General features: G+C 39.5%; 3 protein-coding genes across 3 annotated transcripts in view; 1 reads left to right on the forward strand and 2 right to left on the reverse strand.

The window, feature by feature from the left end:
• Positions 1-2,600: 2,600 nt before the first annotated feature.
• On the reverse strand, positions 2,601-6,270 carry LOC116313587 (transcriptional activator protein Pur-beta). The gene has a single exon (XM_031731339.2). It carries the CDS (start codon positions 5,824-5,826, stop codon positions 4,909-4,911), a length of 918 nt encoding a protein of 305 aa, XP_031587199.1. The 5' UTR covers positions 5,827-6,270; the 3' UTR covers positions 2,601-4,908.
• LOC116313600 (histone H2A.V-like) lies at positions 6,143-9,244 on the forward strand. The gene is made up of 6 exons (XM_031731353.2): positions 6,143-6,151; positions 6,258-6,563; positions 7,533-7,610; positions 7,725-7,838; positions 7,964-8,093; positions 8,213-9,244. Exons 1-6 carry the CDS (start codon positions 6,143-6,145, stop codon positions 8,272-8,274), a joined length of 699 nt encoding a protein of 232 aa, XP_031587213.1. The 3' UTR covers positions 8,275-9,244.
• An 8,788-nt stretch (positions 9,245-18,032) lies between these two features.
• The window catches only part of hs3st1l2 (heparan sulfate (glucosamine) 3-O-sulfotransferase 1-like 2), a 30,227-nt gene continuing 21,296 nt past the window's right edge, over positions 18,033-26,963 (reverse strand). Inside the window, exons 2-3 of the mRNA XM_031731342.2 lie at positions 20,637-21,022; positions 18,033-19,431 (exon numbers count right to left, since the gene is read on the reverse strand). Of these exons, the coding sequence (XP_031587202.1) occupies positions 18,766-19,431; positions 20,637-20,891 (921 nt within the window). The 5' untranslated portion in view covers positions 20,892-21,022 and the 3' untranslated portion in view covers positions 18,033-18,765. The remainder of the gene's footprint in view (positions 19,432-20,636; positions 21,023-26,963) is intronic.

The raw sequence follows: 26,963 nt of genomic DNA on the forward strand, positions 1-26,963 counted from the left end.
ACTGGAATTAACAAGGTCTGCGTCAGGTGTTGAGGAACCAGGACACACTGATGAAAAGTGATGAACTGGAAGAAGAAGGCATAAGTGGACAAGAGATGAGAACAGGGCGCTGTTGGAATGCTACTACACACACACACACACACACACACACAAATATATATATATGCTATGTTGCAATCTAAAGCGATCTCAGAAGTCATTCAGGGAGCAGTTTCATTGCGAGTTATGTTGTCATTACCAACAGGCGCTTCATGTGTCATGAAACAGTCATTAACTCATGATGGATTTTTAGATGACATGCCTCTGGTGACCTTTGTTACATCTTAAATTGAACTTAAACAAACGCATAAGTCTGTTCTAGTTAACACACGACATGCTCTACCTCCTGAACCATCCTGGTGTGAACGTGTACTGTAAGGAGATTAGCTGGAAACTAAATGAATCCGAATATACCACATATAGAGGGATAAGACCTTGGTCATATGACTTATTATTGGAGATTATGTAACAGAATTTCAGGAGAGGGACCACACCTCCACACGCTCCTTCCGGTTCTCATCTATATAGGTTCACCCACTTCTGCAAGCTGTTCATTCTTGTTTACGTGCCCCACCCTCCCTCCCTCCTTATTCTCAATTCTTTAACTTCTTCTATTTAGTACATGGGGATCTGCCAGGCCCGGGAGCCGTCGCCAGTCCCCTTTGAGGCCTTCCCCAAACCGCAGCTCAATTCATGTCCAAGCCATTCACCTTTACCTACTAAAATGCTGTCAAACCTAAAATGAGGATGTGGGCCCAGCTAGTGAAATGCTTTTTCAGTTCACTGGTTAGCGCTGTATTTCCCCCCCCAAAAAACAAAGAAAATGATTTAAGTCAAATTGGGTATTGTAGGTAAAAAAGAGTCAACTCATTAAAAAAACTCATTTTATTTCAGAAGTCATTAGGCCTGTATTGATATCTATTTTCAGGAATGTTTTTTTTATAAGATAATAATAAACTATAATAAACTATCATGTTATTTAACATCACTTTTCTGCCTGTGTGGGTTCTCTTCAAGTACACCAGCTTCCTCCCACAACCCAAAGACATGCATATTAGAATAACTGATGATTGGCAGTAGATCTGAATGTGAGCATAACTGGTTGTCTGTCTCTTTGTGTTAGCCTTGTAATATACTGGTCACCTCTTCAGAGTGTACCCTACCAAGCTTCCAATGACAGCTGGGACTGGCTCCAGCCCTAAAATGGAAACTAGATAGATGGATGAATGTTGCTGCTTATCTTAATCTGCCTGTTGGAAGTTCATTATTATTATTTACTTCTTCCTGTCAAAGATTCAACAAGGCGTTTGAGACATTGCTCAGAGATTTGCATCCATCTTTACATGGCAGCAAGACACAGTCGCTATTTTTTGATGACCGCACATTGCTGACTTTGCGACATGGTGTGCTATCCTGCTGGAATAAGACATCTGGAGATGCATATGCTGTAGTCATAAAGGGATGGAAATGGTCAGCAACAATGCTCAGATATGTTGTTAAATGACGATCAGCTGGTGCCAAGGGGCCCAAATTAATATATAAGGCATGATGGATCCATGCTTTTATGTTGTTTGCAGCCAATTCTGACCCTCCCACCTGAATGTGGCAGCAGAAATCGAGTCTCATAAGAGCAGGCAACATTTTTCTAATCTTCCATTGTCCAATTTTAGTGAGCACATTTGCAAAATAGTTTGTTTACTGTTCTGTAGCAGTTTCAATGTTCAGTATATTGCGCATTTATATATGCTTGTTTACATACCTTGGTTGTAACAGTTGATTATTTGAGTTGCTGTTGCCGTCCTATCACCTCGAAGCAGTCTGGCCATTCTCCTCTGACAAGGCATTTTCACACAGAGAACTGGATGTTTTCTGTCAAATTTTCCATCTATCAAATGCATTATCATTGCAGTTGATACTTTAGTGTAAAATTTATTTCATTTTGATAAAAGATAGATGTGTTAAATACAGATTATGGACACCTTGCTTTATTCTCCCATCCTCACGACTCGTGACGAAGGGCTAGAAACCATCGTGCTAAACTGAATTGTGCACAAAAACGGACTCAGCCTTGACTTGTTGCAAGAGAATAAGCTGCAGTCATACCTATATACTTAAATAAAATAATAGAATACTTCTTCTACTGCTGATAAAGGGCTTCAAGGACTGATGTGTCATAACACGTCATATCATGTAACTCCACAAATTATAAAATGAAAACATTGTTAAATCATCCTGAAGCTAAAGCTGGTAACTGTATCAGAATAATAAAGGTATTTCTAAGTAAATTCTCTCCTCACTGCTTCTTAAAAATCTGAATATTTGATGGTTTTCTTATTATATTAAACTGAATATCAGGTTTTAGACTCCTGTTCAATCACACACAGCATTACTAGGACATATTCTTGAAGTCTGGATATTAATGAAATCATTTTTGATTATATTACTGATCAAAAATGTAATATATGTACTATATTTTATATGGGTGAGGTAGTAAGTCTGTTATTTGTTGTCTGTCTGTTGTGTTGGGATAAAATTTAAAAAAAAAAAACACCACGCCTCTCCTGAGCAAAAAATCTTTTTTTTATTTCTCGTTGAAAGGAACTTGGTAGAATACAGCAGAACACACATGACTGAAACAGCTGCCATTTCACGTAACACAGTACAGGAAGAAGGATGTAGTTCAATCGCATGTGTAATATCATATATAGTATACTCATATCAATAGAAAAGAAAAAAACTATTGCTCCCAGGTGTTTATTTTTTTCATATGGCATTTCTCTGCTGTGTTGAAGTGGGTAAAGTAAAATTCAACGAGAGGTTTTACACACCAAAGGAAATGGGACAATGAGAGTGACATTTCCCAAAATATGTGGGAAAGTTGTGGCTTTTTTTAAAATTAGGCTGTGAAGTAAACTTTCTTTTGTCTATTGCAATGCAGAAATAAAACTTTAAACCGCTCTCAAAAATATGGATAAATACCATTATACAGCAATCAGAATATGCAAAAGAAAAGAACACAAGGCAGCTCCGCGTAAGAGCAGGCATGCAAAAATGATCATATTTTTAAAAAGGAGCACTAAAGACAAAATGACGATGATTTCAGGTGTTTATGTTTGCGTCATATGGCAACTGATGGAAAGCCAATTCATGACAAAACATGGGTTAAAAGGTGTGGACTGAAACGAGGGGACAACTCGATGCTCTGTAAAGTGAACTGGAGTGCTGAGTGTTTGCTGACAAACTACTTCAGTGAAGTTGTTTCTATAAATTGCTATAACATACTCTGTTATCAATTTGTTGTACTCTCTTTAATTTCCTCTAAGGAAAAAAAAAAGACATGTTAGGAAAAAAGCAGGTATGAAATATCACCCTGGACATTTGCATCCAAGTTTAGTGTTTTAAATAAGCCACTTTAGGCAGCATTATCTATTAAATGTCTCGTATTTCTAAGACATATTTTAATATATCTCTTTTGAAAAATAATTCTATCTATACTTGATCTTTTTTAGTAAGTAAATCTCTTCCAGTATATATATTTTTCTTTATGTTCCTTTAGGTACAGCACCCCATTATGGGTTTTAGTTTTCCAAAAGCACCTAATTTATGTTACAATCAGACTGAATAGTACTTCAGTCATTAATGGTCTGAGTTCAAGATTAGAGGATCCAAATGGTGAACCCTAAGTGAGTCAACAAGATCAATACCCTTGAGACTGTAGCTCAAGCCCGGCAATATTAAGCTTTTTTAAATTCGTGACCAGTGCTACAGGCCTGAGCTCACTGCGTCCCCCTTTGAGAAAAAGGTCACAGGGGTCAGACGTGGCCATGCATCTTAGGAGACATCATCAGTTGCCACAGATGGCTCAGCTGCAGCAACTGGCTGACCAGATCTGCACCCAGAACCTCTTGAGGATGATGCACAGGCACAGGTAGTGCTGATATATATAGATATATACCCCAAAATACAGATGGGACTTGCCAGCCCTGAGACACAACGAGCCACGTGTGAGTAGGCCACACCGCAATTCAGCTATCGGAGCAAGAAGTCAGCACCTGAGGAATGCCCAGGAGGGAAAGTGGAAGGGTGCAAAACAAGGAGAGAGGAAGGGTGGGAGGTCATTTGAACTCATTTGGATTGTCTGTAGAATCCAAATGAGTCGTGTGCTTGTAACAGATCACCTTACAGGGAACCTCACTGGGCTGAGAGGATGTCCGGCGATGCCAAGGGTGCCACCCCATTCCCATGTAGCTGAAACTGTGGCTCTGAGCGTTGTGGGTCTGTCTGGGCAAGCCGTTCATTACAGGTCACTTTATACAAGAAACACACACAGCCATGGTGAACGGTGCAGGTGCTCTGGCTCACTGGCACACTGCACCTGCTGGTTTGGGTATGTCACATGTTTCACACTTCCTTATTATCATCACACAGACTACAGGTCAGCGCCAGGTGAACTCTTACCATTAGATGTCAACTAGAACGTGGTACCGGTAATCTACTGCTGTGTCTCTGCCAAACTTAATTTGCTGGGCTACATGTGAGGTCATATGGACAATCAATATATTTATATTTTTATATATATAGATATATATTCATATATTTTTTTTTAAATCAAAGGGGAAATCTCATACAGGAGCTGACTACTGCAGTCTGCACTCAATTAGCTATAACATCCACCTAAACTTTATAACATTATTCTCTTATATAGACAGTAATTTCTCAGTCAAATATACTTTTTTTTTAATTATTTAACTCCGGATTCATTTCATCATGCACAGAATAGTCGTTCCTCTCTCTCCGTTTCTCTGTTTATATCCAGGCTTTGCATCATGTTGTCAGCTCCATCACAAATAGCCACCACTCCTCTCTCCATCAATCGTCGTCCACATCGTCTCCCTCCGACTCCTCTCCGGCTCTCCTCTCGTACATCTTATCCCGGTGCCTCTCCTGGATCTCTTTCATTTCCTCGGCGTAGCGGCTGAACGCTCCCCCGAACTTGCTCCACGCCTTGAAGGGGATTGTTATAGAGTTTCTGTAACTGGGCTTTACTTCGCTCACCCGCAAGAAAACTCCATACTTGTTGGATCCAACGTCAAAGAAGAACCGCTTGGAGTCCACCATGATTGAGGTGCCCTCCGGAAGCTCGCTGTAGCCCCCGGCCCCTCCGCCACCGGCAAGCTCTTCCTCATCTCCCCCGTAGTCGTCTATCAACTTGGCCAAGGCGTCGCGGAACTCTATTAAGCCTTGGGCCGGGAGTGCGATGGTTTGTCCGGCCTGCAGGCCAGCACCGGGAATGCCACCCACTCCGACTCCGAAACCGGGGCCTCTATTGACGGTCTGTCGGATCCGGAGAAACCGTCCCCGCTGGTTCTCCTTTAGATCGAGGTAGTATTTTCGGTTCTCACGCACCAGGAACTCGCTCTTCAAGGCCCGTCTAGGCCCGGTGTCATCCCCACCGGAGGACTGAGCAATCTGCTCCGGGGTACTAGGCCCAAGTTGGGCGTAGTGCTCTATGAAATCCCCCAGGTAGTCACGGAACTCGGCCGCAACTGACATAGAGAGGGTCAGCCGACTTTTGGAGCCCCCAGCTCCGACCTCGGCGATTTTGATGAACCGGCCTTTGGCGTTCTGCTTTACATCAAGGTAGAAACGTTTATTCTGAATGTCCAGCCTCTTCGACGCCAGTTCCTGGGTCTCCGGTTCCCGCTGGTAATGCTGAAACCCGCCGCCTCCACCCCCTCCGCCACCGCTGCTGCCACCGCGCTCACTACCACTATCCCCATCCGCCATCTTCGCCACCAGCAGCCCGTTTTCTCTGCGTATCTTTGACCCCCACCCCCCTTGTTACCGAGCTCACGGAGGCAACCGGACGCTAACTGCTGAGCTCCGGTTGGCTGTTGTGCCTGTCAGTTAAAACATCAGATGAAAAGCCCAAGTTTTCATTCGCTATTTCTCCTGCCTGTCAAGAAAACGTAACGGCTTTCCAGATGACATTCGAGGAGATACTGTATTTACAATCCATAACTGCTTATCGGTTATTTGTACTGTATATTCACTGGAGTAGATGTCATTTAGAGATCATTTTACAGCCATAGCTAATTCATGTATGACGCCAGTACAATAATATAAATGTTTGGAAACGTTATTCGTGTCCTTGCACTGAATTTCATAAATTAATCCCAGCTATAGCCCGCTTTGTTATGTATTTTGTACGGTTTTAGGATGGATGTCCCTGGAAGGACACTCCACACACAAACACACGGTCCCGCCTACTTCGTGGTTTCGTGCGCAAAGACGGGCACGATGAGCTTAGGGTGGGGGATGGGTGGAATTTCTGCAAAGGGCAAGGCTATTGGTTTAAACTGAGATTCGAAGTAACAACGCGCTCTCCTATTGGCTTTCTCGACTCCCACGAGGGGTTGCATGCAAACGATTTGCGAAAAGGTTTATTGTTTCTTTGCTTTCGGGAGCCGAAACTGTTTGGAATCTACTCAGCGCTACAATCAAACAACGCGTCGGGAAAAATGGTATGCGAACTCGGGCTAATGCTCAACGTGTCATAGGAGATATTGTTGGTTTTTTTGCTTGAATAACTGTGCAGTTGTAGAAAGTGCTGCTTTGAATTTGAACTGGGGAAATCCGCGCAGAATGTGTGTGGTTAACAAGCTTGCTAAGAAGCTAACTGACAGCTAAACCGTTAGCATTATCGTTACCGTAAGAAGTTCGATTTGTGTGGATTTTCGGCTAAAAGTAGAATCCTGTTAAGCTTTGAGTGTTTGTTGCGAGTTGTTTTGGGGATATTTACATATTTTTCGAGGTGGGTCGCTCATTTAGGAGAATAAACTGCTCTTTGAGTCGGTGTAGCCTCTGGATGGTGCTTTAGCAGTAACTGCAAGCTAACTTTAGCTAGTTCGTTGGCTTAACGGCTGGTTAGCTGTTAGCAGCTGAATAATTCTTTTAAAATAAGTCTGCAGGTGATGCAAAATTAGTAAAGATGACTTTTTGTTTTATTTGAGTCCAGGTGACTGTGTGAGTCCAACTTTTTGTCAAAATTTCTGAATGAAAACTTGACCGCTGACGGTCTTAAGGCGGCGCGTCTGTTTTGTTTGTCGCGGGGTCACTGCCAGCAACCCGCTGACAGGTTCTCGTATTTTTTACGGAACGGAGTCGTTATTGGCTCTATTAAATCGGTTATTTTATCATTAGGGTGTATACTTGCTGTTTCCGGGGCCGGTTAACGTTGCTACTTTTCATTTCTGTTTTATTTTTGATTGGCGGGAAAGCGACAACTGTTGAACCGGGCGTTTGTAACGTAAACTACTAGAACAATAACACGAAGACCTCAGCGGTGACTCTCTAATTTATTCAGATTAGATTTTGCTATGTGACTTTAACTGTTTTATTTTTCATTTAATTCAAGTCAGGCGTATTCGTTTCACATTTGCTTCCACTTTCTGATTTCATCTTCTTCTTTTCCGTTTAATTACTCAATGTAGGCTGGTGGCAAAGCAGGAAAAGACAGCGGCAAAGCCAAGGCGAAAGCAGTGTCGCGCTCCCAGAGAGCTGGTCTGCAGGTAAATGTCATTCATTTGTCGTGGTGCAGTTTGTGGCTTTCCTGCAGGTGTTAAGCCACAGGAAGTTTGCCTTTTTAAAATTTGGACCACTATCTTGCGTCTGTTTCCTGACAGTTCCCAGTGGGTCGTATCCACAGGCACTTGAAGACTCGCACAACCAGCCACGGTCGTGTAGGAGCCACAGCAGCTGTTTACAGTGCTGCCATCCTTGAGTACCTCACCGCTGAAGTAAGACTTCCCATTCCCTCCATTTTTAGCTTTGTTTTGATTAACAGTGTAACTTAATGTCAGCTTTGGTTATTTTCTCTGTAGCTAATTTTTCTGTTGGTATGAATGTTTTTCTTTTTTTCCAGGTACTAGAGTTGGCGGGTAACGCCTCCAAAGACTTGAAAGTGAAGCGTATCACTCCTCGCCACTTGCAGCTGGCCATTCGTGGTGACGAGGAGTTGGACTCCCTTATCAAGGCAACCATTGCTGGAGGAGGTGAGCTGGCAGTTTTCTGGACTGATTAATCCGTATCTTATATAGACCATTTGTGTACAGATTGTATTCTGTTTGCAGATATATATGTAGATCTCATGCACATTTCCTTTTGCTTTCAGGTGTCATTCCCCACATTCACAAATCCCTCATTGGGAAGAAGGGCCAGCAGAAGACTGCATAGATGCCATGTTGACCAGAAATTTGGGGGCTTGGGCTTTGAACGGACCAGGAGTTCACCTTTGTTCTTTTTTATTATTATTATAGCAAACGAAGAGTGATTGTTAGCCTTTGTGTTTGTTATATTTTCCAATAACTAGATAAAAAGTACAGAAAACCCCTTAAAGACAGTAAACCCTTTGTATGTTAATGTAGAGCGTTTGACTGGGGAGTTAATGATTATTTGAAATGGTGGCAGTGAATTTGTTTGATTGGCCTGGCTCTGTGTAATGTTTTATACTGAAAAAACAAATTGTTAAACTGTTTTTTATATAAAAGATCTTGTTTTGTGGTTATTTTCTCTGAAGTTACGATATTTACTATGACACATTTTTAAGGAGAATTTCTTTTTTGAAAGTAGATTGGATAACAGCTAAATGGTAAGATGGTGCTTTTTTCCTTTTGACTTACTGTAAAAAAATTTTGAACTGCACAAGAATAGTGATGTATTAAAAGTTACTTTTTTTTCTTACATCAAAATGAAATATTGAAAGCAACGTGTTGTAACCGCCTGCTACAGTGTTTTGTCTTAATGTTTACAGCAGTTGAAAAAATGTGTTAAACTTGAAACTACATATTAACAGTGTAATCCTCAGCTAATTGGGAAACACTGATTGTAAACTTGTTGCCTCACTGTGGAACACAAGTCCTGCCATTTGTCAGCTACATATCACCACTGAGTACACTTGGTACTCTGATACTGGGAAAATAATTAGAGGTTAAATAATCAGTGCTGAAGACATTTGCCTACACTACCAAAATATATAGGCATACTAAAAATATATTTATAATCCCTTTCTAAAAGTCAGATTCATTTTTAAAGTTCAGATTTTGGAGCCTTTTTTTTTTTTTTTTTTTTTTTTTTTTTTTAAAAGCTGTGTTCAGGGAAATGACTTTGCCTATTTTACCTTTGAATAAACACCATTGGCATGTTATCTCTGACTTGGTTTGAAACAAACTCATTTGTAGAGACTGGGACGTTACGTGTGACGCTGCAATACATGAGCATAACTCCAAATATGCTTTCACATTGACTTATAGTAGTATTTTGGAAACTCCAGAGTGGTTAAAAACAAGACTGTGTGCTCTAATGACTCAAAACAGCAGCACCGGCTAAAAGCTTTCTGCATAAAAAGAATTTCAGAAAATTAATGTTAACATAAAATCCAGTCAAAACTAAACTGTAAAGCAGCTTATGTTTCTGAGATCTTACTCAAATTAGAAATTTCAAGTGGTCTCAACACAGGTTCAGGCTTTCATGTCAGGAGGGTGAGCCCCTACTATTGTCAATTACTCCGTACACTAAATAAGCCTGTTCTTTTTTTACATTGACATTAATAATTTATCCTGCAGCTAAATATATCTCCACTTTGAAAATAACCCAAACGGAAAACATGGGAAAGTTTTTTAAAACTACAATTCGTGTATTTCAGTTTATATACCATCAGTTCTCTTAACATTCTTGTAAAATTACTGACAGTTGTTTTAATTGCATGATTGTTATGCTTCACTAAAATAGAGGGTTTTACGATATGTGATCAGATATTTAAACCTGCTCTAAATTCCATTTAAAAAACCCATTTAATAGTGATGCAATCACTGCCCACTTTGATAGGAACCCCTGTTCCACTATTTGTTATCTCAAATATCTAATCACACACCAGCAACTTCGTGTATTTAAGCATACAGACATTGAGAAGATAACCTGCTCAACTGAGCATCAGAATGGAGAAAAAAGCTAATTCAACTTTGAACATTGTTGCTGGTTCCAGATTGGCTCATTTCAGTATTTAAGAAATTTCTGATCTACTGAAATTTTCCTGCACAACCATCTGTAGGGTTTGCAGAAAATGGTTCAAAAAAGAGAAAAGTGGCAGTTTTCTTTGTCCCACTGACAAAGTGGACAATAGAAGAATAGAAAAATGTTGCCTGGCCTGATGAGCAGAATGATGCTTCTGCTTCTAAGCAACTTGTAAACACTACGCCACGAGTATTGTTGCTGACCACATCCTTTATGATCACAGCATGCCCATCTTCATATGGCTCCTTCCAGCAGCATAATGAACCATCTCACAAAGCTCCGATCATCTCGTACCGGTTTCTTCATCACAACAATTTAATGATTTAATGTACACAAATGGCCTCAACAGTCACCACATCTCAATCCAATAGAGCACCTTGAATACATGGTAGAACTGGAGATTCACATCATAGATGTTTGTTGATGAAAAAGTTGCAGCAACTGCCTGATGCTGTCATGTCAATGAGGACCAAAATCTGTGAGAAATCTCTCAGCTCTCAGAAATCTCTCAGACAAGTCTCTCAGCAGTTTTTTGGATCTCTGCCACAAAAAAATTTAGTCAGTTTGAAAGCAAAAGATGTTCAATCCCAGTACTAGTAAAGTGTACCTAATAAAGTGTCTGGTTAGTTTAAATGAGATATCCTAATAGAGATTCTTTTCATCCTATGTTTTAAAATGTAGTTACGTACGCACGGACAACTAGAAAGACATATTATATAATGCAATGTAACAAAAAAAGCACATTTAAACCCAATATTTCTTCAGTTGTTATACACCCACACACTACTTTCACACTACTGCTTCAGCAATCAAAACTGGATATTATTATATTTGTAAATAGTTTGATTACTTTCTCTTTGTCTCTAAAATTAAAGATGTATGGTTATTTAAGTGAGCACACATATACAAACCAGGCTGATGTAGAATACAATTGTAAATGAACTGTATTTATTCTCAAGAACAATACTATATTAGATAACATCCCGCTTCCCCATATCATTTAACTGTAATGGTCTCAGTTTGGCTCATGATGTGATCAGCTGTGCTGTGGACAGCTTTCTACAAAGTTTGCAGTTCCTTTGTAAATGCAAGTTCTGTATATGTTGTCTTTGGTGATATCTCCTATTTATTTACTTCAAGTTACTCTGCATCTTAGTTCTGACTAGTTTAGTTTACTTCTACTAAAGTGGAATTGCTGAATAAAAATAAAACGTAGTCATGTATTAATTATAGAAGAAGTGAGAGTTTCAAAAGGGATCCTCCCTCTCTCTGAAGTTAAACCTCATACCGCTGTTTTCAGCTCAGCTGGGGAGAGCACACACCTCTCATGAGTGGAAACATTTTTCTAGAGAATATAAAAATAAAATATCGAATAATTTTTGTGACACAAGGAAAACTATGGCATTTTTTCATTTTTTGCTTACAAAACCATCACAGTTTCTCTGATCTGCCTCACTCCTGCTTCCTGTTATTTCCCATTCATTCACTAGATGTCATCAGACTTCTGTTCCAAGTCCTCTGTCCACCATAAACCATCTTACCTTTCCCTGATTTTCCCAATAATTATCTAAATATTTGCCATTTTCTTTCTCCCATACTAGAGTACTAGTTGAGTTCTCAGTCACTGCTCTCATTCCTGATCATGCCTGTATTCTGTGACTATCTGAGGGCAAACCTCTAGAGAAGAGAATAGAACTGAATAGCCCTTTGTTGTCATTCTACATGTACAACGAAATTATGGGTGCTCCACACCAACTGTGCTGGAATAAAATATAAATAGTAGACAGCGGGAATAAATAACAAACGTGAGACATATAAACAATTAAGAGGGATACAAGCAAAATAGGAGAAATATATACCGAAATAAGAAAAAGGCACACAATAGATAACAAGATGCACAGTGCTTAGAAGTAGTGCAAAGAAAAAAGACTTGGTCTGAGGTGTTATGAGTCTGGAGGTTTGGGACCTGATTGAGTTATGTATTTTTCACATGTTCCTCACTGCATGTGGGGTTCATGTCAATACCTGGGAACGCCTCCCTGCACAAACCATGACAAATACACGACCAGTTTATTGAAATCATTCAACACTTTGGAGAACATGCTTTTTGCTTTCTTGGTGACAGTTGAACTGGCAAACTGGAAATGCTCGGCCATTCTGACTGATGACTGTGACCATAATCCCATAGTTTTTCACAGGACTGCTTAAGGATAGCTGTTTCCATATACTTAGATGAACTTAACCCAGCTTAAGTCTCAATGGGAAGCCTTGAGTTATGGCTGTCTTGATGTCATCTTGGTGTGTTGATGCCAGACATGAAGATCAAGGGGTGGATCTAACTGCACAATCATATGATTTTATGCTACTTTATTATTCTTTTTGACACTAATAGGCACCATAATATCCAAAATAAACAATATGCATTGCACTCAGAAGTAATGCATATTGTCCATTTTTTAATGTATATTCTAGCCTTATGTTTCCAAATAAACATAGAAAGCTAAGTATTTACCCAGTCATTAAAAACCTCATTTTTTTGCAGTGCTTTTTTATTTTTTATAATCCCTTATGACAAGCTAGTTTTTATGTTTTGTATTACCACAACACCTCAGTGTCGTGCTCATCTCATTATTTCTTTTGCAGTTCCCACAGGCTGAAGCGTCAGATAATATCTTTTGAACTGCAAATTACATGGAAGAGACGAGTGATGAGACGGCAGAGGATCAATCACCTCTCTGGGTGACAGGAACAGAAAGCCAGTTTATTAAAAAAAAAAAAAATCACAGATACTTCTGAACTTTTGTTTACTCATGTCTGACTCAGAGGTGTAATGACTCTGAAATGATGAAACGCGTTGCTTCGGATGTGTGGTGGCTCACAGTCTAATAGTGAGGATCTTATTACATTGCTAACAGGGCTGACCTTTGCAGACAGTTCTCTAATACACCGAGACAGTTTTTTTTTCTCTTTACACGACAAACCTCAACTGAGTCACGGCGTTTTATTATTTTTTGCCCATTATCAGGTCCAAATGAAAGTGAAACAAAACATCTTTCAAATCAGAGTCAGGCTGTTGATGCTTCTCGAAATACATGCGTTACCCTTTTTTTAAAAGCAAAAGATTGAAGGCAGATGCTCTGAAAAGTTACAAATTTTAATGAGGAAATTGCAAACAGAACAAGTGAGAATGATGCAAAAACAAACTCCAAAATAATTCTCTCAGGGGCCTGGCTCAATCTCTTCCACAGGATAAATCTGCAAGGATCCACACTCAGATTTTTCATTTAGAAGTAAAAGAATCAAATCACTCGAGAAGTGAGATTCCCAAAGTAGTTCAACCAGACCTTCAAATCAGACTCTGCTCCTCTACCAGGTTAATTAGCCTGGAGCTCAACACAAAAGTCCAAATCTCCATAAAACTTGACTCTCAGGTTCAATGCTAAATATCTCCCCAGGCTCCACTCTCCAACTTTTCACACTGTTGACCAATAGTTCTTGCAGATGGGCTTAGAGCCAGCCTTCTCCCAAAGCAATCAGCTGGCCCTTCAGGAATAAATCTAAGCTACGAGCAAAAGTAAGTAAGACTGGAAATGGGAGCCCAAGTGATACTACCAACAGCATAGTACAACAAACTGGGAGTGAATGAAAGAAGACAGCCGGTAGTAAATACTACAGCTGATAGTGATGAGAGACAGCTCTAGTTCAGGTAGCCACACCTACTCCTGGGAGGAGATAAGTAGAAGTTTTTCTGCACATACATGCCCACTCACAGAGGATAGCAAGGGGCAGATAGAGTTGTTGCAGGGAGACGGAGAGAAAGGCAGATCAGCACCTTGAGCACAAGAGGCCTTAATGTCCTGTGGTGCTGTATTTAAGTACGGTTATGCTTTGAAAAGTATACATTTATTAGGTGAAATAAGAATTTGCAATCTCCTCCTCTTTTCAGAAAGCACTAGCTTTTATCACTGTGAAGGTGAATTGTACTAACCGTTTATGTATAAACATCCACACTTAGCTCAAGACTGGACTAGTATTGGCCAGAATTTCTTCATGTTTTCCACAACATTCTATGGACTTCCATTTTCACTTTTTTCAGACCGTGATCATTAAAATCTTCATCCACATTATCCCTGAAATTTGAAAAGGTCTCCAGTGAACAAATATCCTTGAGAATCTTTTTGGATCCTATTTTATTTGTTTGCATATCGCATATAAAAGTGCAAATTTGTTCTTCTTTTGGCCTGATTCTTATTGCTGCCTGATTTCATCATTGTTCAAGGTTCTTCCTCTAACCTCCCCTGCACAGTGTTTTATTTTTTGGTATAATCTTTGTTGTCTTTTAATAATTTCTCTGTATTATTGTTGACTCTGAACTGAGCTGAATAATAATAAATTAAACTTAACCTTTTTGACACATTTTGTAACACTTTTTCCCCACCAAGGACAGGCATGAAAAGTCTGTAAATAAATGTAAATAAAGGTTTTCTTTCGAAGAAGTGTCACTACTTTTCGGAAGTGGAAACAAAATGTTCTGGACAAAACAAGCCAGTGATAATCAACCGTCTCTAAGACCTGGTATGAATAGTCGCATATTGAGTGACTGAGCTCATGGGTGGATTAATTTAACATTAATATCTTTATTAGGTTAGAATGATCAGAAAGCCCATGAAACCTGAGAAAAATGTTTTTTATTGTGTTTATTTGCTTTGTTTTGTTTTTTGGCAGTGCATTTGTAGCTTTGATTTATACTTCTTCTTTCTGTGTGATGTTGTAGTTCCCAAATGGTGCAGAGGCACACTGCTGTACCTAGAGATTTTGTGTCAGTCTTAAGTACTGCAAGTGCACAACAAGTAATGAATTACATTTGAATTTGCCATATTTGTACACATCAAAGGGTGTGACTGATAGCAAGGAGGATCACACCATGTGCGCGGGTGTGAAATGGATCACTTTCATGTGCACAGTGAGCCACAGTTTACTCGAAATTGTCGGTGTTATGAAAGGTTCCAGCGCTGCAAATATACTATCAAAGGTGCCTTCATCTAACATTATAATCAGAACAAGAACTGATTATATTTCAGAGGACAAAAAGTATATTTTTTTGCAAAACTGAAAACAGCTGTGGCTTGAAATGTTGCACACTTTCTTATTTTAGAGATACCCAGAAGCTCAGCCTCTGGGCCTAGATCTGGTCATACCCATTGCTGACCCATTGCTATGGCCTTACTGGGAGAAAAGTGGTGGACTAATCAAAATTTTCATCCTTACAGCTGATCATGTGGCCACAAGGAGCAGCATTACTGTAAAACATCTGTAAAGGAACTCTTTGATTACCATCAAATATGACAGCAGATCACTCCTTTACCTTGTCCATCAAATCTTCTAAAATAAACCTGATGTTCAGACTTTCAGGTAAAAAAAAAGTTGGTTGTCAAGCAGCTGCAAACTCAGGAACTCCAGCACATGAAGTAAAGTTTTCTGTGATTGAGAGTGACATCAGATGTATTGTCCACATGAGTGTGGGCCGCTGTGGGAACACATGAAAGCCAGAGCTGCCTCACATCTTCAAAGAGTAAGAATCATTTGTTTATTCTTACATCTCCCTTTGTCTCCTTCTTTCCAGTTTTCTCCTGAGGATGGTGGGAGTGTGACAGCCAGAGGTCAGCCTTCAGCTCCCATTATATTCTGCAGTGCCTGAAATGCACCACACAAAACAGTGACAGCTTGCATGGTAAGAATTCACAAATTCTTTTTCAACTTGTTTCTATAGTTTTCAAACATAGCAAGAGTTATGATTCAACCTGTAAATTCCTGAAGTTATTTCATGTAAAAACACTTCACGCCTGCTAACAAAGCATGAAGGATTCCACATTACTTTTTCCTTGAAGAAAGTAAAATAAGGACTAGGCTGTTAGTATCAGTGGGGACACAAAAAGCAGCTCCTCAAGATATTTTCAAGTAAAAAATTTGTCACAGTATCATTATGTGTTGTTATGTGATTGACGTGTGCAGAAAGTGCAGTATCAAGACAACAGAGAGACACAATACTGAAACAAAAAAGAAATGCAGAGATGGTTGATTTAAAGCTACACTAAGCTACAGTGTAAATTAACCAGGTACTAAATAAGATGCTTTAAACTCTTCTTGGGGTTTTTTCTTGGTGTTTTGAAATAAAAAGTAGCCTGTTTCAGCTCATGTCTTGGTTCAGAAGAATGCATTCAGTATCACTCACAATGTGCTGCAGAAAGCAGCTATTTATGGTGTAAAACAACAGCTTAGAAATCATTTTTTTCATGTGCTAACTAGTTTATCTGAATTAGCTTTTTCCATGTTTTGACTGTATTATTCATTTGATTAAGCACACACAACCATTCATCCGGTACAGTTTGCAGAGGGGCCGTCTTAGCTCACAGTGGAGAAAGGATATCTAGAGTATACCCAGGAGTGTACAGTGCAGTCAGCCAAACACAGGCAGTCCTAAAATATTCACAGTCCCTTTCTAGAAACTATTTAATAAAACATTTAAATAAAAATAAACATAAACATAAACATAAATAAATATTTAATAGCGGAATAATTATCATATTTAATTTAAATGAGGTATTAAATCTGCTGGTGCCCAGTTGTTAGGATATGCTATATTGGATATATAGCATAGTCTATTGTCCTGACAAATTATCTGAAGAGACCCTCATCACCTTTACACTCTCAAAAAATTAGGTAAGCCCATTGAAGCACTGACCTCTAAGGTACCCTTTACACAGGGAATTTATCTGTATCACACAGAACACTAACCATCTTAGAGAAGCATATTACTGCCAAATTATGATCAGTGACTCACATAACTTACATCTATGATGAAAATAACACACAAATTGCATCCTAATATTGGAAACATACGTGTGTCTTTTGGCACTCAAAATTAGGATATTCTGATGCTGGCCGACACCCCAAACACTGCCCATTTATCTATAATGTACCTACCTGCCCTACTATCTTTGTACTTGTTTCTGTGTCCGATCCTTCCTCCTTCTTTCTCTGTTTGTCATCCTCTGTCCAGGGGGTACCAGAGAGATCTTCTATGTATGGGAGCCACGATTGATCCTCAGTCGGGGCTTTCAGAAGCAGCCTCACACAGCCTCCAGTCTACTTCTTTGCTTTTCTGTCTTTTTTCTGTCATCTTCATTATTAGTAAACCTTTCAGTACCTGCTTTTGAGGGTACAAATAGCTACCTTGAAGGCCAGTAATTAGCTCTAGGAGGAGCTTTTGTGTAAATTGGAACTGTAGAGACAGGTACAACAGAATACTGCTTTGATCTGACATGCTGTGCAGCTACTACACAGTTGTTATTAGTTGTTATCCAACGAAACACTTATAGATTTATACCTTTTACTTCTAAATTATTAAACAATTTTACTTAATTTAATGTTAAACTCTGCCTTTTGGAATTTACTTTGAAAGTGTATAAAACTAACATCAAACTAAAGACATGTCTGGGTTAAAAGCACCCTGGATATCCTTTAATCACAAGGCTTTTATTTTATGTACTGATGCCATGACTTGTCAGCCTTTTAAGTCTCTCCAGATGAACTGGATTAAGGTAAGAAAACCATTTGGCCTTGAATACCGTCAGGAGCTAAACAGCCCTTCTGGTGACCTACAGGTGTCGTTCGTTGCGGTGTGGTGGTGAAACTGAAGGTAACACCTACACAGGAATAACTTAATGATGAAAAGAAATGTAGGCTTGCTTTGATCTTTGATGTAAAGAACATGTTCAATAGACACTGACAAGGAACATCTTCATCCACTTCGAGGGAGAGGTGTTTCCAGAGAGGCCTGTCAGCGAGCCTATATCACCGTGTCTTTATGTTTGACATTTTAAATCCCTTTAAACCTCGTAGCTGGAGTTCAGGGAACAGACTTTAGGACTGAAGACATTTATTAGAAGGACATCTTAAAAAAAAACACAAACTAGCAATAGCACTATGCTGGCCTTGAGCGTAAAAAAAAGCAAAAACAAGTTTTCAGTGAGCCTCTTCCAAAAGAACTCGTGAGCATCTATTCAGTAAAATAGCCCAAAATAACCATCAGGAGAAAATTAAAATGTTTTGCTAACACAAAAAGTTTGACAGTTGTTCAGAAAAATCAAAGCAAGGACTTGTTTTCTCTTTAAAATCGTTTGCATTGAACCTTGATTGACTTTTTATGCAACTGGAGTTCATAGTGCAACAATTAATGCAACCATCTTTTGACCACTCATCTATTTCTACGTCACATCAAAGTCGTCACATATTCTTTTAATGGCCCACACATGAGAACTAACAGGGAGTTAGTTGTACTTTCAGTTTCAGACTTGTGTATGGCACGGCTGTTGTAGCTTCAGCAAGTGAGGTTTTCCCTGGAGGCACCAACATGGTCTTGGTAAAGGTTTATGTCGGCTACGGGTTCAACATCAGCAGTTTGTTTTCTCCACATGTGCTGCACATGTTGGCCACATTCATACCTGAGTAGGTATCAACAAAAAGAGATTTTTTTTTTAAATGTTCCCACTCATCTAGCTAGAAAAACACAGTTTTATCTCTCCCTCTGCGTCCCTGAATGTGTCGGCACTGTTCCGGAGGCGTTTCATTGTCCCTGTTGCTCTGCTCAATGGATCAGCACCAGGCAAATGACCTCCCCACCATTTCAAAGAATAACTTGTTTGGCTTTCTGAAGTACCGACAAAGCTTCTTCAAGGCTTGGCCACTCAGTGGAGCGTGTGGCCTGCCTTTAGACTCGTCCAGGCACTTGTCGTGTCCAGCCGACAGGAGGCAGTAGAAGCCCTTGGTGGTGTTGTAGTAGAAATTGCTCGGGTTGATCCTGGGCGGCAGGTCCAAAAACCTCTCTGCCTTTCTCAGCTCAGGGAAGGGATCCCGAATAAGCGCATCTCCGTCCACCACGTGGATCTGCTCCCTGGGGAAGACCTCCAACCAGCGGGCAAGGTGCTGGTGATAGAGGCTCCTCTGCAATGCCTTGTATCCAGGATCAATGTGGCCCTTGTGGAGTAGGAGCTCCTCTAGGGGCTTGTAGGGCTTGTGTCGTGTTAGGCGGTTGTGCAGAACCTGGGTGTAGTCAGAGATCAGCCTCTCAGCTGGGTCCCGGACAATGAGTAGCAAGCGGACAGCAGGGTTCATGTCTGAAACTCGTGCAGGAACCTGAGGAGCTGCGAAGTAGCCTGGGGTCTTTTCCACTGTCAGTTGACCCGGGACGGTGAAGGGCATCTGGGCTCGGTACCAGGCCAGACCTCTGCGGTAGTGCTCCTCCACATTGAAATAATGCACCTGTCAGAGGATGCAGAAGGTATTTAGTGATGTAGATGAGGGGGAAAAGCAGGTCTTCATTTTTATACCACTTGTTGACACTGATGTTTTGAACTTTTAGTTTGTTTTGAACCTTTAAGGAAATTTTAGGAACATCTAATAATTTCTAGACCTTTTTACCCTCTAAAACACTTTCAGCTTTTTTCTTCATTTAGTCCCAATCTTGTCTAAACCAATCTATTCTTTGGCACCAGCTTTCTAACTTCATAGTCCTCATCTTAAACTATCCTGATTAGGATTTCTCTCAGTGCAGCTTTTCAGGACAGGCCCGTCATCATTCATCATACTTACAAACGTACATAACAAACTACACAGAAACTCAACTCTCTTTGCTCTGGTTTCTTTACTGCACTGAAGAAGATGCAGTGCGTGTTTGGCCTGAACTAAACTTTCAGAAAATCCTCATGCATTTGATAATTAGACCGCCTCTGTGCCCTCTTGGTCTTGCCTGAGTTGCATCTCCAACTCCCCGAGTGCGGAGTTTTACACTTTTACAGTATATATTTGCACCTGGGGCATTTTGTTAGCTCCATTACCTTGAGATTGAATTTTTTGCTTCAGTGCAGCTCTATATTGTTAGAGCTGAGTCTCTTAATACATATTTTCTCAGACGCAGAAGGTCTACCCACAGTTACAATCATTATTACTTACTGAATTTTCAACTAATTTTCAAGTACTATGTTATTTTCTTTGCTTGGAGTTTTCAAATTTTCCATGGCCAACCAATGTCTGGTTCTTGGCCTGGATTTTGCCACTTTAAACACAAAATCCTGCAAGCTTCTGGAGGTTGACCTTACTATTCTTTGAATACCATCAGAATCAAGTGGTTTTGAGGTACACTGATGAAATTTGTACAGTTCAATAAAAGCAGATTTTTTAAAGGATATACAAGTGAAAAGAAAAAAATGTTGATGTGAGATTTCACAGAAGGGCTTGAACAAATACTTTTGAGCAAAAACTACAAATGAATTTTTTGACATATATAAAAATAGATTTTGCAGTCCATCATATATTTTAGAAGAAAACAGACATTATTCCGAATGGGAACATTTTATCCCAGTTTGATGTTAGAGTAGAGAAGATGAAACTACTCAACAACACTTAAGTACTTGAGTGCAAACTGAGTAATTATTGTCCACAGCTGGTGATAGTTTTTTGTTTATTACCTCAGCCTTTGCCACTTCCACATCTGGATGCAGATTGAGCATCTCGAGCAGAGCTCTGGTGCCACCTTTCCGCACGCCAATGATAATAGCTCCGGGCAGCCGCTGCTGGGTAGCATTGTAAAAGGAGGAAGAGGATGATGGAGGGGAGTAGACGGAAGAACTGGAACCCCCAGAGCGCAATTCCCTTAAGCACACAGACAGCTGAGTCTGCAGCAGCAGAATCACCAGCAGCGCTAGTAGCACTGTCCACAGCATGGTGCCACACGCACACACACAGAGGTGGAGTGATGGTTATGAGCACACTCACATGAAGCTCCCGGACCAGTACGTTGTGCTTGTTATGAGTCAGCGGGGGGTCTCAGGAGGGAGCCCTTCAATTGGACAACCTATGAAGCAGGAAAAAAAAAAATAAAGGTTATCATCCACTTTTGCTGTCTCACTCTGCCACTTTCTTCTTTAATACCACCAGTGTAGCAGAAAGGTCGAAAAGTGATACACTTGTCAAGAAAGTTGATGATAAATAAGCAAAAATTAATTCCGTCTGAATATAAATTACCGTGAGCAATGATTATTAAAATTCAACAGCATGAAAACTGAAGGCTGAACTAAGACCTTTAATGTTTTTTTTATCATTTTTATTGCAACCTCATAACACATTTTAGGCTGTTATCTACTGTAACTCAAGGAAGCTGCAGTCAGATCAAAACAACGAAAAAATGTTTTAGCCTCAAGCATGAAAAAACATTTTGAAAAATCGAATGTATTATTAATAAGTGGTTTATAAGAGTTTAAATAGGATAAAGAGTGAGCCAAATATAGCTAATAAGTGCAATGATGCAACTATTTTTGATCATATGTAGGTTAACTTTAAATTTGGTACATGTTCCTGTCCGTTGCATGTGCTGCACATATAACTGTATGCTTTAGGAATTTCAAGTTAGCTTAAAGATGGACACGTTTGAATGTGTGTGTGCGCTGAATCTGCACCAAAAGAATAAAAATCTTTAATGTTTCCTCTGAGTAAGAAAGGATGTCGAGTCGGCAACACTCAGATTATGACCTCAGTCACAGTGCAGTTTCTTTTCATCCCACATAGCTAAAGCTCTTTGCTACATGGTGCTTGCTCGACTGTTTCGTGATCCCATACAGTATGTCTGAGACAGCTCTGCACACTAATGTGTCAAGTCCAGGCCAAAGTAGTGCAGGTTTGGAGCCTCGGATATAGGGCTGTAATATGAATGTAGACAGAAAATATTAAAATATTAATCTATATCTAAAGGAGATGGAGGAAATGCATTGAAAATTTATGCTGTTATGGGGTTTACAGTCTCCCTAAGGAGCACTTACACCCATCTGAGTTCAGTGGAACCATTTTTTACAGTGGAGGAGATGAGCCGCAGTGATCCTGAAATCCCGAATGTGGAGTTTTGTCTCATTGGGTTGTTTGAATTTAATCTGCTGGTGAGGTTTTAAAGTAGCATAAAATTTTGAATGCTCATATTAAACACGGACAAGGTTTCAAATGATGAGTTCAGAGTCTGTACGAGGAGTCCCCGTCGGGAGAGAGATCAGACCTCAGATGACCTTAAACACTCAGGTTCAGTTTTTTCAACTTTTGACTCTCTGACAAAGAGAGCAGATATATGTCATATAGTCATGTAAAACAAAGCCTATTATCAGATAAAAACCAGATTTTGTGCTACTACAGTCCAAGAATAAAAATATGGAGTTGCTAAAATTGCAATGAACATTTTAGGTCCCCTCTAAGTGTAAGAAAACATTTTTTCCACTACTGTATCTAAAGGAGTCCAGAGATCTTTAATCCAGTAAAATACAAATCTATGTCAGCTCCACATGATGACCCTCTGTCATCTTTGCAGGTGCCCCCCCCAATAATAAATAATATGTATATATGTATCCAGGCACAGTATACAGGAAAACTCTTCTTAAAGAGAAGACAAAGGAGAAACTAAAGAGCACTTTCACTTCAGTTCTTTGTGGTGAATTTGTTTTAAAGATGTGAGTTTAATAGTCACTGTTTCAGATTCACAGCAGGATTTTTACAGAACTTCTGAGTCCTGACCACAGTGATCAATAACCTATGAAGGGTGCCAAACAAATACATGAATAAAACATACTCAGATGGGGGAATAATGATCGTTTTGTTCGAAACATGCTTATAGGCTTTAGTGTTTAAAAGAAAATGATTGAAATATCTCTCATATTACTGGGGTAAGAATAAAGTGAGGAAGTGAAAAAAAAATTAAATGTAAAAACAATAATGCAAGGTCTGTAGAGCTTAAAAAAAGAGGCAACTCTACTTCTTTAAGTCTTTGAAGATTTCAGCTTTCATCTGAGAGTATCTTCAGTTTAAAACCAAGCAGTGGAAAGTCCCAGGTATTTATATCCTAGTGAGGGTTGTTCCCTTGGGCACGGACCTGAAGGTCATTGTCCCACTACTGATAATATGAGTCATCACATGGTCACGTGAATAAAAAGGTGCGGGCCATTACAATCACTGGGGGTTAAAGGTGAAGCTACTGCGAAACCTTACCCCACCCTGGATTCACAGTCGCTGTGAAAGACCGTCATTGAACAAAAGTGGCAGCTTACAACAGCAGCTATCAGCCACTTACAATGAAGTCTTCAGATCCCTGTCCAGGAGCTTCAACACTAACACCTTTGTCCAGGTGAACATGATAGTGTGGGGCAAGGTCTCACAGGGGTTTCACCCTGAACACTGGTGAAGAAAATGACCCACACTATTTTTTCACACGTTGGCTATTGATCAGTTAGTCACTGACCCTCAGGACAGTATCCGAGGGATAACCCTCATCAGCTTTTAAATACTTTTTTGTTCATTGCCGTTTTCAAGCTCCCAAGGATGACTGAAAACCTACACAGAGAACAAACTGCAAGATCTGAAAATTGGTATTATACATGTAGCTGTAGAGGTTGGATACCAATGTTCAATTCCAGATTTAATCTTCCACTTTATCACAGTCATAAAGCTGAAAAGGTCATTCCACACCTTCCAGTTTGACGTGACAAATGAGTGCAGATTACCTGCATATATGGCATTTAAGCAGACTTATGTGAGAAATTCATGTTTAACTGGTTTCTATTTTATTTTTATAAATATTTCGACATGAGTCATGTAATAACCTGCTTTCTGGGTGTTGTTTTTACTTGTTGCTGGATGTTGTGTGGACACTGATGCGAAGAAGAATCCAGATAACTCAAAGGCTGTGATTAGCATTTCTGTGCACAAACTTTCCTTCAGTTTTTATTTGTTTTGACTTCAGAATTACTTTTGTCGGCTCTGAGGAAAAGGAGCTTTTTCCCAGTAAACGCGTTGCTTTCTGCTCGTCAAACCAGCACGATCTCAACACAAAAACATCAGATGTTTAACAACTCAAGCCAACGGCCTCTTGCGGTTTAATGAATGCAAGTAAATTCACTACTGTTGACGCTACAATCAGTCCATTTGATAATTCCAGAGAAGTTTGTTGCATATGAGAAAAGACTCCCGTCAGCGCTTTGTTCCAGAACAACATGTGGTGAACACTGTGAAAGAGTCTTGCTTTGTGATTAAACCAAATAAAGTAGTTTAGATGCTTTAACCTAACAAAACAGCGAGTGAACATGAAGACAGAAAAATATAAAAACAGCGAACAAAGGGTAAAAACAGCGTTCCCACATACTAAGCCTCTTTGTTTGGCAAAATTATCACAAACTCCTGCAAAAGGAGACTATATATCGTTGTATCTCCAAACAATTTATCACTATAATTTGAGCAGTCATCCAATCACCCTGATTATACTCCACTGGGTGGTCCAAAGTGCTGTTAAATTTGCACCAGTATGCTTTGACATGACAACTCCAACTGTAGAGTGAAATATTCCAGTCAGGAGAAGGTAAGAATTTTATTGAAGCCATGTCAAAGCTCTCACACTGTAGTTAAAAGCACCCGCACATTTGATTTCCAGTGCCCAATTACATTATTATAATATCATCATATAGTCTACAAGTTTTAAATGATTTTTATTTGTATGATACCAAATTTCATGAGTGCATGTAACACTGTGACAGTTATTTTACAAACAGGAAGATGATATAGAGTAAGAGCTGAAATAATTGGTCCATTTACATAAAATGATTGCTTACTTATACATAATAAGTTATATCATAAGATTATAAATAATATTTATAATTTATCGGATTTTTGCTGAAAATGATTTGACTTTGAAATGTAATATTTAACTTTTGATGCCTCACTCTTGGCACAAGGCAGCTGTGTAATTTTGTAACACTTCCACAAGTTTCTTTTCCACATTCAGCACTTTCATGCTTGATGCTTTGACCACATTTTGTCGATTCAGCTTTTATTTATGTGATATTTTGAATGCAGCTCTTGCTGCAGAGTGCTTTTACACTGAAATATTAATCCTTCTACTAATGTAAAAGAAGACCAACAACAAAAACTAGCAATGTTTTTTTCTTTAAAGAAAATCCAGTAAAGAAAAGCAGCTGTAGATGGTTTTATATTTTGGTATCACTTATAAAGAACTTTGTTTCATGCTTTGGCGAAACTGTGTTAATATATGTAGACTCAGGCATTACATGACATGACCACAGTCACATGATGGGTGGATTGCATTATGGTGGTTTAACGACAGAAACTCATTTTTATTTTTTGGCGTTTGTGGGAAGCAAAATTAAATGTCATGTTGTGTTTATGTAAGAAACTTTTAGCGATCCCTTGTTTTAATTAAAACACAGCTTCTTCCTGTTCCTGCTCTTGTTGTTGTTGTCATTGTTGAGCTGAAGTTGCAGTGACGCGACTGAGTTATTAATTAGTGTAACAATGTTCTGGTTCAGAGGAGGAACCCTGTCTAGCATTGTTCCTGTAGCGACTCACTAATTGCACCTTCAGGGAGCGTAACTGCACCCCGACCTTCTGTGCTATCCTCTGGCTTAGTGACGCTGGCGTCACACGTCCCTTGCTGGCTGTGGATGGGACTCCCAATGTACATCAGCAACGTGTGGATGTTGTTGGCTGAAGAAGGTGTTGTGGGTGACGTCATCGCTCATCATTATGTTTCAGCAGTGAGAATAAACAGGTTAATTTGAGAAAATGTTCAAATGAACATTTCTGCAGTTTTAGATGATTTTTTTGTAAAGAATCACTGGGATTGGATAAAATTAAGTACAGTCATGTAAATTTAAATTAAAAAAACACCCTAGACCTGTGCAAAAAAAAAAAATGCATATTTAATGTACATTTTCATGACGGTTATGTCGGCACTGACACATTTTAAAGCACCATAGCATATATAGGTATATCTAAGATTGCTCACAATAATTATTTAAATGGTTATTGAAATGCTGTTTTAATAATTAATATCATTATTATTGCCCATAATAATTATGACATGGCTATAATAATATAATGAGAACACAAACGTCCTGAGTTTAGGCCAAAACACTCACAGTTCAAAACAAATGGATGTTGTCACAAAAAAAAATGGGGAAAAAAAGAAAGAAAGCTGAACCAAACTGCCCACTTTGTCAAAAAAGCCCAAATTCTACTCATTCAACTTTAGTCAAACTACAGCTAACAGACCACATTTATTGGCCCTAAGCTGCTCATTTGTTTCCAAACTATTTCTAGATAATGCCACAATGATCTCTCTGTTATCGCTCACTTTATATGCAGCTCTGAGCTGAATGATGTTGTTTTGTTGTTTTATCGCAAATTCTGACCGGTTCCAGCTTTTGACTGAAAAATATATTCTCCGTTTTTGCAAGCTCAGATAGATGAACAAGATTTGCAAGAATTACACAGGGATTAAAAAGTTGCATCTGCAGCGATTATTATTATTCCTGTGGTGTCTTATCGCTTTGTACAAAACTAGAACATTCGAGCCGACTATTACCTCCAGCCTCACACTGTTCAGTGATTACAGCACCTTAATAATTCAGCCAGTAGCAACTAAAAATAATCCCTGGCTCCTATACATTAGCTGCTTTCAGCAAGTAGCAAGATTTCCTGATTCAGATTCCCTACAGTCATGATTTTGATGTAAAGTGGCAAACTGCGTGCTGACGCCAATCAATCACAGTGTGGGGCATGTGCAGTTTATGTGAGTATGTGAGCAACCGAGACAAAGAAAGTAATCCTCAGTGAGGTTTATGTGTGTGCGTGCTGCACAGAGACACGCACGCCTTGCGTTAAGTGGTTGCACGAGTCCCTTGTGACTTCTCTGTAAGCTGGAATATTCCCCTGCTGTCAAGTCGCTTCGCTTCCACTTCACCTTGTGACCT

Source organism: Oreochromis aureus, linkage group 12 (assembly GCF_013358895.1).
Source record: "Oreochromis aureus strain Israel breed Guangdong linkage group 12, ZZ_aureus, whole genome shotgun sequence".
In the NCBI taxonomy this organism is placed as follows: Eukaryota; Metazoa; Chordata; class Actinopteri; order Cichliformes; family Cichlidae; genus Oreochromis; species Oreochromis aureus.